General features: G+C 43.3%; 1 protein-coding gene across 1 annotated transcript in view; it reads left to right on the top strand.

Moving 5' to 3' along the window:
• Positions 1-1100: 1100 nt before the first annotated feature.
• The window catches only part of odad2 (outer dynein arm docking complex subunit 2), a 33464-nt gene continuing 21851 nt past the window's right edge, over positions 1101-12713 (top strand). The window contains exons 1-9 of the mRNA XM_017301756.1: positions 1101-1185; positions 1658-1877; positions 2444-2601; positions 2886-3045; positions 3230-3336; positions 3806-3942; positions 4403-4519; positions 7302-7486; positions 8008-8136. Of these exons, the coding sequence (XP_017157245.1) occupies positions 1666-1877; positions 2444-2601; positions 2886-3045; positions 3230-3336; positions 3806-3942; positions 4403-4519; positions 7302-7486; positions 8008-8136 (1205 nt within the window). The 5' untranslated portion in view covers positions 1101-1185; positions 1658-1665. The remainder of the gene's footprint in view (positions 1186-1657; positions 1878-2443; positions 2602-2885; positions 3046-3229; positions 3337-3805; positions 3943-4402; positions 4520-7301; positions 7487-8007; positions 8137-12713) is intronic.

The raw sequence follows: 12713 nt of genomic DNA, 5'->3' as shown, positions 1-12713 counted from the left end.
CTGCCCCCGCGACCCGACCCCGGATAAGCGGAAGAAAATGGATGGATGGATGGATAAACAGCTGCTCTACTGATGACGTGGTGGGCGGGTTGACCTGTTTAATGCCAACGGAACCAAAATACACCGAAGCACATGCTAAGGTTTTCAAAGTCAGTAGCAGGCTAACAGTTAGGCTAGCATAACTGACCCACTGCTCATTTGTTCAATGTTTTCTTTAAATTAAAAGTTTTCCTCACCTGTGAAATCTGAAGCCCTTATTACCATTATCTATGGTTGAATTAACTACTAAACATTGCGTCCGTTGTTCTGATTATTTGCGTGATTGTAGTATTTTCCTGACCACCGATATAACTGACTCAATAGACAGCAATGGCGCATGTGCGCATGTGTGTCCAGTAATATATCTATCAATGCTGCTGCCTCGCGCTCTGTCCATCTCTCGCACTTCCCGCTACTCAGCAGTGGATGTCAGGTTACATTGTGTTGCATTCAATGTTGTCTGGGAAAAAAGAGTTTCATGCGCTTAATGTCCGATTTGCCATAACTATTGAATTCATTGTCGCTAGCTGGGGTGGCAACAGGGGTGGCGAGGCTCTCGTTTGGGGTGGCAACCCGCTAGATCCGCCCCTGGACAAGGGTGTAAGAAAGTGGATGGATGGATGGATTCCTCTACCTTTATTTGTTATTTTGAAATATGTTATTTATTTGTATTTTTTTCTCTTCAATTTATTCCTTGAAATACCAGAATTTGCACACAACTAAAGATGTCTGTCTGATTGCATTTCAGTAGCCTTTTTTTCCTCCAGGAGCCTTTTTTTAAACATATTATTATTATTATTATTATTATTATTATTATTATTATTAATAATAATAATAATACTTTATTTTATTTATATATTTTTTCACAATATTATATATTATATAAATATTTTCTTTTTACCTTTTTACTCTTATTTGAGAATAATTATTCGGCACTCTACCCATCTCTGCTCAAATCTGCTTTCATTATTCCTAATTTTATTTATTTTAAATAAAATTAATAAAAAGAGGAAGTTTAGTCCAGCTCGGCTTCTGTTGTTCATAGCAACAAAGAAGGGACGCTAGAATGTGCCGCTTGGTTGCCGTGGTAACCGTTGATTATTGTCACCTGCTGAAGATTCCACAGAACCAACTTACCAAAGAACGGTAATGTTACATTTTAAGTAACGTAAACACTTTTGTCAGGGAATATAAATAGTTTTTTAGCATTTTACTATGTTCAGACTGCCTACACATGAGTATCTGAGTTTGTTTTTCGACGATAGTTGAGCACCAGCTGCTTTGTGTAGAAAGGGTGAGCTAGCTTAGGGAGTGTTGTGTGTCCTGTGTGTCCTCTAACGGTCCTAACTGCAACTGACAAGCTTTCATTTTATCTACTCTGTTTTACAAACGCACAATGCTCAGTTGCTAAAGATATATGTAACATTATAAAAGACTCGCAAAACCAGAAATAGCTCATATTTATATTAATGTACTGCAGTACTTTATGGTTAAAGTACTCAGAAAACAGCTTTTCAGCTTGAAGTTCTTTCGTCAGGAGTCTGTTATTTACACCGATACTGAGCTGAAGCGACACCTGAGAGTTTTTGTTCCAATTTGTTCTATTTCTGAACTTCAGGAGGCGCTATGGGGCTCATACTGACCAGGGCGGCCCAGTGGACCAGCTCCAATAAACTGGAGTCCACTCCACTGAACGAGTATTTAGTGACGCAAATCCTGAACTACGCGGAGAAATTTGTTTCCAGGCACCCGCAGGAGGCAGAGCATGTGTTTGATGAGCCGCTTCAGTGGAACACTTCTTTAGTGAAATATGATTTCAAAGACGACTATATCATCAGGTTGGTCTAATGATGAACTGGCTGCTGCTCTCACTTTTATCTGTCTCACAGAGTCAGACTGTCATCGCTCAGTCTCTTAGTGTCAACACAATCTCAGAAAGTTTGTTTTCCTGGGCTCTGCTGCAGCAATTCAGACTGTATCCAGCTGAATAGCTTAGTTTTGTTGCAATTCATTTATTTTTCATCTTCAGTGAAACATAGAAGGATCCATTTAATATCATCATATCTTCTGGTCTACTTTTGTTGTGCAATTGACACAATAACCTGCCCGGTTAGCAGTGGACAAACGCTCCAACAGAATTAAACATTCCTCCCAGGCTCTGTCACACTGTTAACACCATTTGGTTATTTCATGTCTTTTAGTAATAGATTATGAGAAACATCTTAGTGGACTTTTGTAGCCTGTGTCCAGTTAAATTCAACCTAAACAAGTCAAATTTTCATTTTTTACTCATTTCAATATTGCTTAGATGAAAAGCATTTCTGTCTGCTGAATGAAATTTTGCCTGTTTTCTCCAAAATTGTAGGTGACCCATTTTTTTCCCTTTCTTTTATTTCCCATGCAGTGCTATAGGTGTAAAGTCCCTTGAAAAAGACAGTGAGGGGAAGCCACTGTTGCAGTTCTTTCCACCTTCTATTTCTGTTCGTACCTTCAGCCAGCTCTCTAAACTGCTGCATCTGGCAGATGACAGGAAGCGTCATGAGGTCCAAGCGTGTCTACAAGGTAACTGTTTCCAACCTAAGCTGTCCAGCGTTCCTCCATCACCACCTGATCTCATTTGTCTGTGTTCCTGCTGACACTCTGAAATAATTCAGTTATGTTGCCTTTGGCACTTTTTCATTGATGACTTTTTACTTTAGCACTACAGACAGAGACGGTAATATGGTCAGTATTTGTCTGAGAAAAGAAAGTGGAACTGATTTCCTGGGCTCTGGGGTTGAAATTATGTAAAATAATAACTATCATTGTTTGTGTTTGACTCTGTAAATGTGATCTGTTCTGTGCAGAAAATAGAGACCTCATGGGTAAGATTGTTGGTCAGAGTCTCGCCAACACATCAGAGGAAGACCTCTCGGCTCTGGAGTTAGACATCAGAGTCAAGCTATTTATCCTGCTCAGAAACACTGATGAAAAGATCCTCAACAAGTTTGTTGGAGAAATATCAAAGTGAGTACCTCTCTCTCTACTTAGACACATCTTCACGTTCCATTAGACCATGACTAGTGTCCTCATTCCGACTGATCTGCTGTGACCTGTTTGACAGAAACAGGCAGCATGATAAAAGATGGTACCATGACTGAATCAGATAAGATCTTTGATCTGTGTTTATCTTTCTACATTTTGACTCCAGACAAGTCAAGCTTTTACCCACCGCAGTGGAGGAGGAAGTGGGGTTCTTGAGACAATACTGCACTGAAGGGGGGAAGAGGCTGCTGAAGTCAGTGAGATACACATCAGGTTAAAATCTTCTTCACATTTCACTGTTAACAGGAATGCTGGCTTTTCCATAAAAAAAATATTAATATTGTGCAGCTGGAGCCAACATGGAGGTCATTCTATCTGACAGAGTCTGGTCTGCAGATGCTTGTTGTCTAACTGAAAACAAAGCATGCAGCAGCACAAGTTTCCATGTCCTTCTGCTCTTCAGCAGCATCGATTCAAATACTCCCCAAGTGAAGTTGAAGTAAGGCAGTGTTACTGTGGGAGCGAGGTTCTTAGTGGATGATTTACATTAGAAATGAAAGTGTGATTAATGATCCAGAGTTGCTCTCCTCAGAGCTTCTATTCTATCACCATCAGCTTCTGTTTCCATCCTTGGTTTCTTCCCATCCTCCTCAGTTCCTCCATAGGAGGTCTGCTGGGACATTCCTGCAGGTTTTAAGTGGCCCTGTATGCTCACGTTTAGTGTGTTTCTCTTTTCTTTCAGACTATGAATTTCCAAACGGCTGTCGCGCTCCACCTTGGAGACAACTGCTTGGTGAGATTTGTTACGTTGTTATTGAGCCATGTGACGCTGAGGCCCTGTATATCACCTGCAGCTCTGCTGGAGTCTTTCTTAATATGGTAAGAGTAGAAGAAGCAGCAGCATCAGACAGTAAAACAGTGCTGTTGACTGTAGTTGAAACTGTTTTTCAGGTCAGGTTAATCAGTGTATTAATGTGCAGTTTTTCATTTAAATCATGAAATGTAATTAAAATTGGTCATAAAACATAATGTGTTGCACGTTTCTTGATCTAGAGAAGAGTTTTGAATCTCTTAGAAACTGGAAGGATAAACAGATTATCCCCTTTTCTGTCTCTTATCATCCATTATCTGATTTTTAATGAACTGGAAACACAAATTGGATTTGAATTTGCAGAAAAATAAATGCTGGAATTTTTAGTTTTTATGCATTAAATAAACAAAGAAAAAGAAATGAAGTGTTTGACGTGCTGATGGGTAGAGACTTTTTAAGACTGTTTGGTTTGCATTACTGCTTTATTATAATTAATGATCACATTTTGTTGCATTTTTTTTACCACAGGGGTTGGACAAAGAAGACGACGAAAGTCTCTATGAGAGACAAAGTGATTATTATGAAGACATAGCGACACTTCTAAAGAGGGTATCTCCACATTTTGGAGAGAACGTGAAAAAACAGGTACAGTGGAAAAGATGCTTCTAAGCTTACACACCAACACGTCTTTTCTCAAACCTGTTTGGGGATAAATAATTGCTTTTTGTCCATGAAGAAGCTTTGATCTGAACCCTGCTGCTGCTGTGACTGAACAGAGTGAGGAGTGAGGAATCAGTCACTGTGCTACTGTGTGGTTGTCACTGGGTTGAAACATTTCTGATTTGCTTTCTTCCAAGTTCAGTCAAAACAGTAGAGACTCGTTTAGGCCAATATACACACATATAGTAGAGGCACATTTTCCTCATTTCCAGACACTGAAATATGTGTGTTTTATTCAGTAGTACTATTTCCTACTGAAGTAATATGACAACATAAGATATTACCTCAATAATGGACTCCATCTGTTCTTAAAAAACTCTATTAATCATTTAGAAATTTGATCTTCTGTTCTCTTGCTCACACTGTTGATGGAAAATGTGCCATCATCACAGGATCATCGGATGCTTCAAGTTTTCTTTCATGCTCTCCACCTGATTTCTGAGAATCAGCTCTGGTTTTAAACTGAAGGAAAAGTTTCTAAAGCATATTTTTGGAACAATCCTTTCATTAATGATATAATTCTCAATAACAGATATTTAGTTTGATTTCTAAAAACTGTGATGAATATTGGAGAAAAAAAAAGAACAATCTGTCTCAAGCAACAAAACTACGTTTGGTTTGATTAATACTGCTGTCATGCATCAGTGAGAATGTACAGAGATGTTGGGGATCTGAAGCATTACAAGGAGATTAAGAAAATCTTTCAGATATTCTGTTTGTGGATCTTTTTTCATTTCAGTCCTTGAACGCATCCAGTTTTTGCAGACAGTGGTGGTTAAAACCTTCACACTTACCTATGAATCATCTAGAAAGGCATCTCAGCAGAGGAAATGAAGCCATATTGGATCTACACATAACAGAACATTTAGACTGCTATAAATGAGAACTTCACCTGCAGGTTTCTAAGACAGGATGTTGTTTTTTATTTGCTCAAGTATTGCGTTGAAAATGAGTCAAAGAGCAGACTACTTCCTGTAAGGTAAACCTTAGAAAGATTACTTTAAAAGATGAAGGTCTGACTGTTTGAGTAGAAAGGAGAGAATAAAGAACTGAGGCGTTCCTCAAGGCTGAGACGCATGCCTATAGTCACCTGTTGGTCCTCAGTTCATTTCCTTCAGCTGTTAGACCATGGAGGTGTCATCGTAGGTAGTTGTGGGGTTAGTAGAGGCTTCAGCAAACCATTGAGTAGTGCCAGAGTGAGCCACAATTAAAGACATTTAGGCTTTAATGTTTTATGAGTTCTGTGTGAAGGGTGATGCCTAAAGCCTGAAGAAGATAAAAATGATTGAGAGCTGCAGTAAAACGAACTGTGAAGGAGTCTGTGGTGGAACAAATCATTGTCTGGATCTGTTCCCCTTAGATTCCTTCATTGCTTTGATCCATACAGCTCACTGTCCTAGTGTAGGTTTTTATCTCTGCAGGATATATTGAAGCCATTGTTTGCTGATGATTATAGTGAAATGGAACAACAAGCACCATATCTGGGAGATATTTAGGAATCACAGTCATTCTTATGGACAGGCTCTCTTCAGGGTCTAATTGAGGAAACAAAGTTGCATCATTGCAGCTCCCTCCCCTGATGGCAAAGCAGAAGTTCAAACCCACAAAGCAGCAGCCAGAGACACCAGCAGCTGATCTCCGAACATGTCTGTTTGTTGTTGAACCAGTTTAACCAGCAGTGCTGGACTAGAGGATCCCAGAGGATCCCAGAGGGGACGATGGGACACCTACCAATAAAATGGGTTTTAGTGCTCAGAACTCTCCAACATCACTCTCACTTACAGCGTTTTAAAAGCATCTGGAACAGAGTTTGATTTTATTCTAGGGAGTGTTCCCTTCAGCAAACACATGGCTCTTGTCCATTTCACATATAAGAGAATTACAGAATCTTGGTTAGCCTAATAAAGGCTGCCTGTTAGTCTGTGGTTGGGTGAATTAACTTGTATGTTTCCAGTAGCGAGTCACTTTGTGTTTAATGAGAGATGATGGGCCGTGCTTGGCTCCAGCTGATGGTGAACCCAATCTGCAGATGTACATGTTCATTTCTTTCCCTGCCCTTAATAATGTGCAGCTCCTAACAGCCAATCAGCGTCTGAGCTGTTCCTGCAGAAGCAGGTGTCTGTGATTAAACTGTGACCTGCTCTCCATTCAGACAGGGACTGTAAAGTTTGCTGTTAGAGCTTCAAATCCTCCAGAACCAGAACCAGAACCAGACCTGAAGAACAGCAGCTCAGTTCAGACTGAGCTGGAAGCTTTTAGCTGGATTCTGATGAATGGGAGACGTTTGATGTCATTTAATGAATAAAGAGGGATTTGTGCTTTGGAAAGCTTTGGGAACGTGTTCTTTTGTTCCAGTTCCTCAGTAAAGACCCAGTCCTGATGCAGGCCTGCAGATTGTTCACAAGGGATTTTATGGGAATCCAGGGTTTCTCGTTTGCCTCTAATAACTGCTCTGTTTTCATTTCACTCTTCTTGGACTGACATGACAACACTTTGTTAGACATTAATATCCTTTTCGTCCTACAATGAAACATAACTAAACTCTGATGTTGGTTGGGACAATATTCAGAACACATCTCCACAAGTAGCAGGAATCAAACTTATCATTTGTGTTTAATAAGTAACATTTGCAGTTTTACAGACATATTTTACAGATTTATTCCATGAAGATTTATTTTTAGCCTCTGTCTTTTTCTGTCACCATCAGTATTTTGTAGAACAGAAACCTCGTAGGAGTATTCATCTTGCACACGTGGTTTATGAAATAGAACAAGCCCAACCTAAAACACCTGAAGAACGAGAGTGGGAGAATCTACAGCGAGCTCTGTACGGCAGGAAGAAACGTGAACCATGTCAGAGATGGAGGAATCTTGGTGTGCTGACTATATGTGGGTAAGTGAGAAGTGATGTAAGAAAAGTGGCTTTAAATCTGACCAGACTACCAAGAGAGTGAGGCAGTGATCCCTCTGTTAGTGCAGAGGAGCTTTGGAGCAGAAGGATGCCGAGCTCTCTCCACATCTGCTCAGCATGCCTGCCAGCAATCACACTTTATGAAGAGATGATTGGATGCTTTATGAATATCAGTGGTAATATTCCTGATGGCTCAGTGATCGGAGTTAATAAAGACTTCACAGTGTGGGAACCCTGTCTGCCCAATTACAGACACCAAACCAAGAGAAGTTGGGGAAAAAAACCCAGCGATCACATCTGGTCTCTGACTGATAAACAGATCTAGAAAGAGCTGAGCTGTTGCAGCTGGAGCTTTTGATAAGTGGACACACTGGAGGAGAAACTGGCTCAAGTTAAAAGGATCTCAGTCGCTAAAAAGTACCAGTCTTGTCTCAGATTGTTAAATAATGATGATGATAAAAAATAGAAGCAGTTATATTGACTCGTATTTGAAATTATTGCAGTGCAACAGAGGAAGAGGAGCTCTTGATCAGCTCTGCAGAGAGGAAACGACTGGGATCCAAAACCAAGACCATGATGAAGGGTGGACTCACAGCAGCATCTTCAATTGGACTCACAGCTTCCCAGAGAAGGTAAGTGCTACAGATTATCATTTCAATGTCTGGGTCTAGAAAGGAAACATTTTGCTGGACAGGTGAAAATGTTCCCAGTTTACAGCATCACAGAAGAAAGAAGCTTGTGTTTTCTTAATTGAAAGCAGCAAAGGCGCTGGAACTTTCAACTCCGACAACTGTAGCAAATGTTTACGGGGCAGCTGCAGCAGAAGTGGTGATAAAAATAAATTCACAATACATAAACAAGAGATGGTAAGAAAAGCTGGAGGAAACAGAAGTTACTGCTGTAACTACGGTTCTATGAATCCCTACTGACCGCCAGAGGCAGTGCTTCAAGCACTGAACGATCATTCTTGCGCATGTGCAGATTGAGCACTAATGACAACAAAGTCACCTGTGACCTGCTGGGGACCCACGTGACTCTATATAATCACGTGGCACCTGGTGTTCAATTACTCAACCTTCTCGCGAGAAACAAGGATTCAGAGGGACCAAGCACTCTGGTGGTCATCCAGGATTCATAGAACCGTAGTTACAGTAGTAGCTTTTGTTCTATTTAATTCCTGACCACCAGAGGCGGTGCTTCAAGCACTGGATGACGTATGTCAACAAGGTCACGAGAAATCGGCAACACTCAAGGGACAACCACTACGTCACTCACCCGAATATGATGTAGAGGTGTGCTGCTCCAGAATTCCTTGAAGGGGATGGGGCGCAGCCACATTCACCCTGTAAAACAGAGTAAAGGTACTAGGTAATGTCCAGGAGGCTGCATGGCATATAACGTCCAACGGCACCCCTGTCATGGCAGCAAACGAGGTCGACATGCCCCTTGTAGAGTGGCACTTCACTCCTGCCGGCAGTGGCCGGTCCTCCAAGGCAGCCTTGGAGATCAAATCCACAACCCAGTGTGCAAGTCTCTACTTAGAAAGTGCCGACCTTTCCGTGGGCCAGCATAGCAAACAAGAAGGCTATTCATCTTTCGGAAGGATGCCGTAGCATTGATGCCTCAAGGGCACGAACAGGGCACAGTGGTTCGGAGGAGCATCCGGTGTCAAACCGGGCAAGATGGAGCGGCTGAGTACTGCCTGCTGCCAGTGACACTTTAGGCATAAATGTCAGATCTGGCCACAGTGTAACACCTGAGCCATCAGGATTCCACCGGCAGCAGGGCTTGGCTATCGGGATAGCCTGCAATTCCCCCACACGCTTTGCGGAAACCATCGCCAAAAGGAGCGCCATCTTCAGTGAGAGCCATTTGAGGTCCGCAGATGCCAGGGGATCAAATGGGAGGGGACCGAAGAGTCTCAAGCACCAAAGAAAGGCCCCATGCCTGTGCCACAGGGTGGTTGGGTGGGTGCAAACGCCAAGGACCTCTCAAAAACAGTACAACGTCCTTGTCTTGGCCCACCCAACAACCATTCAGCCTGACATGCCAACAGGAAATGGCACCCACATATACTTTTAAGATGGAGACTCCCTGGTCCAGTAATGCCTGCAGGAAGGTCAGTATGTCAGAGACTTAACACTGCACCGGGTCCTGCCCTTCATTATGGCACCAGGTCGCAAAGGCCACCCACTTGTTAGCATAGACAGCTTGCTAACAAGCTTCTGAGAGCACGCTCAATATACTGTTAACCTGCTGGGGTGACGGGCAAGCAGTCATTGAGATGGAATTCATGGCATTGCCCAGGAAGATGGTCTCCTGTGAGGGATTCAGATTGCTTTTCTTCATGTTCACCTGCAAGCCCAAGCATCCCACATGATGAAGCACTAACCGAGTGTCTCGAACCGCCTGGTCCCGTGTCGCGGCACAAATGAGCCAGTCGTCCAGATATGGGAGGATCTGTAAGCCTCGTGCCTCCTGAGGAGAGAGGGCCGCTGCGACTCATTGGGTGAACACTGGGAGACGGCGACAGTCCGAACGGAAGGACCCTGAACTGGAAGTGCCTCCCCTGAAAGGCAAAACGACAAAACCGCCAATGGGGTGGCGCGATAGGAACATGAAAATAAGCATCCTGATCCCAGAATGTAGGCTGCTACATTCCGGGACGTGAACCAGAATGTTCACATCCGGTTCACGTGAACCAATTGCCCGGGAAAATCGCCTACAACACTTCCTTGATGGTCAGCATACAAAAAGGCATGACCTTCAAATACACATTCAAGCCCCTGAGGTCCAAGACCGGATGTAGACCCCTGGTCTTCTTCGGAACCAGAAAATATAGGGAATATAAGCCCCCTGGATCCAGCAGGGGGTCCACAGGCACTATAGCTCCCTTTGCCAGCAAGGTGCAGATTTCTTGGTTCAGTGTCTGTGCCTTCACCGGGTCGCGAATCACAGTCATTCTGACCCGGCCAGGGACGAGTGGCCAGCAGTGGAGTTGAAGAGGATATCCCCGGTACAGGGCGGACAACACCCACAAGTCCGGGGTGTGGGCAGCCCAGAACCCGAGCTGTCCCGGCGTAAAATAACCAACTGCCAGCCCTAAGGCATCATCTGCGGACCCCTGGCCCCTTGAAGGCCTAGGAGGACGCCGGCCAGACTGTGCGGCTTGAAAGGGGTGAGATAACCTGGCCCCAGCTTGGTCTCAAGCCCGGTTTCTCTGATCTGGAGCAGGTCCTTGGACCGATCTCTGACCCGGCACCAGACCCTGAGGCTAAATGGAAGAAGGAGATGGGCGCGAGGACTTCCGTGAAGGACCTGCAGCTGCCCAAGTGCGAACTGGTTGGCGATTACGTTTGTGAAGCCCTGCCAGCTGCTACCTTGTTCGAGACGCCTGAGCTGTACGGTCCAAGGCGTCCAGTGCTGCAGAGCTGAAAAGTTCCCCTGGAACTACAGGCAGGGCCCAGAGGGTTCTCTTACAAGGTTCAGTAAGTGGCGACTGCGCCAACCAGACCTGGTGGTGAGCGTGGAGAGTGTGCGTCCAAGCTCCCTCGTCATGAGAGCAAAGACCTGCAGAGATGCATCAACCAAGCCTTGCGTGGGGTGGTCCAGTGGAACAGATTCCAAGGAGGAAGACGGGGCCAGCATAAGATGAGAGAGAGAGTTCCCAATCCGGCCCATGCACGCCACAGAATCATAGGCTTTATAGAGAAGGTCATCAGTAATACGGCAGTGAGGCCGCAGACAACTGGCATTGGGCCGAAATGATGAGCCTCATCAGGTGGGATAATAAGAGAGGCAATGCCTGGTTCCACCGCTGGCATCTGCCCCAAGCCAACCCTGGGTGCCTCCTGCATGACTGCCTGGACCCTGCTATCCGTTGTCAGACGTGAAAGTGCCTTGGTGTCTGACCAGCAAGCATGTAGTTCCCATATATACTCCTCCAAGGGAGGAACCACAAAGGCAGCTTCTGATCTACTGCGCCTAAAGAATTCGCTGGAAGCTGCAGGCTGGGCCTGAGGAACATCAATCTGTAAATGGGCAAGAGCTGTTCGAATGGCGACTGTCAGACTCCTCTGTATCTTCCTGGGAGGCAATGGAGTCAGACCCAGAGGCACCGGAGCCCAGTTCCGGAAGGTCCTCACAGAAATGGGTGCCAGAGGCCGCCACTGAAATAGCATTGTCATCATTGACTGATGCTTCATCCCGCTTGGGAGGGAGCGCCGCGCTGCAATTTACATGTAACGTGTCTTATAAATCCAGTTTTATTATTACTATTACTAAGAATTGTAAAAAAGGCAGAGCAGCTCAGAAGTGGCATCTTTCTTAGGAGATACCAGTCAGGTATTTCTACTGGTATCTACCTTTTAACTGTGAAGATGAAATATTGAAGAGTTTAACTCTAAAAATAATAAACCTGATGTGAGTTGGCCTTTTAAACATTTCATATTGTTGTGATGTTGAAGACTTTGTGGTATTCAGTGGTGGAGAAAGTACTCAAAAAATGTACTTAAGTAAAAGTACAAATACACAGTCAAAAATGTACTTAAGTAAAAGTCAAAGTACCACATTAACATTTTACTTAAGTAAAAGTAAAAAAGTCCTGGCTTTTAAAAATACTTAAGTATTAAAAGTAAAAGTACTCGCTGAATGCATTACCTAATCGCTAATATCATTAAGTGTGCCGATCGTATTTAATTTTAATACATCAGAAATGTGCCATTTTAATTAACACTACCACAGATTAAACATGTTCTTATTGTGTTTATTCTCTGTAACAGTTTAGACTTAGATATGTGATTCTATGAATCATAATTTCAGGGATGGAAACATTTTGTCTCGTGTCCTAACATAGCATGAACTTCATTAGTCACATTTATTTAGAAAGAAAGAAATCTAACTGAAAGGGGATGTAAAGAAGGTGCGGGCGGGGTGGAGGACATGCAACCAAGGAGCCATGTAGCAGAGTTGTAGTCAAGACCACCGAACCCGAGACCAAGACCAGCGCCCTGCGCTAAATGACACAATAACATTAAGTTTACCAATCAAAATTGGTTTTCAGATTGATCTGAAAGATCCACATTCCCATAAAAACACCTAGATATTAAATACTTAGAGCTGAAATATATTTAACCAGTATCAATTCAAACTCACTTCATTTTGTTTTGATTTCATCGCTGTGCTACAATCTGCAGAGGTCTCCTGCTAT

This window comes from Poecilia reticulata, linkage group LG20 (assembly GCF_000633615.1).
Source record: "Poecilia reticulata strain Guanapo linkage group LG20, Guppy_female_1.0+MT, whole genome shotgun sequence".
Taxonomy (NCBI): domain Eukaryota; kingdom Metazoa; phylum Chordata; class Actinopteri; order Cyprinodontiformes; family Poeciliidae; genus Poecilia; species Poecilia reticulata.
Note: the sequence above shows the minus strand (reverse complement) of the source record. Positions and strands in the feature narration are given on the sequence as shown.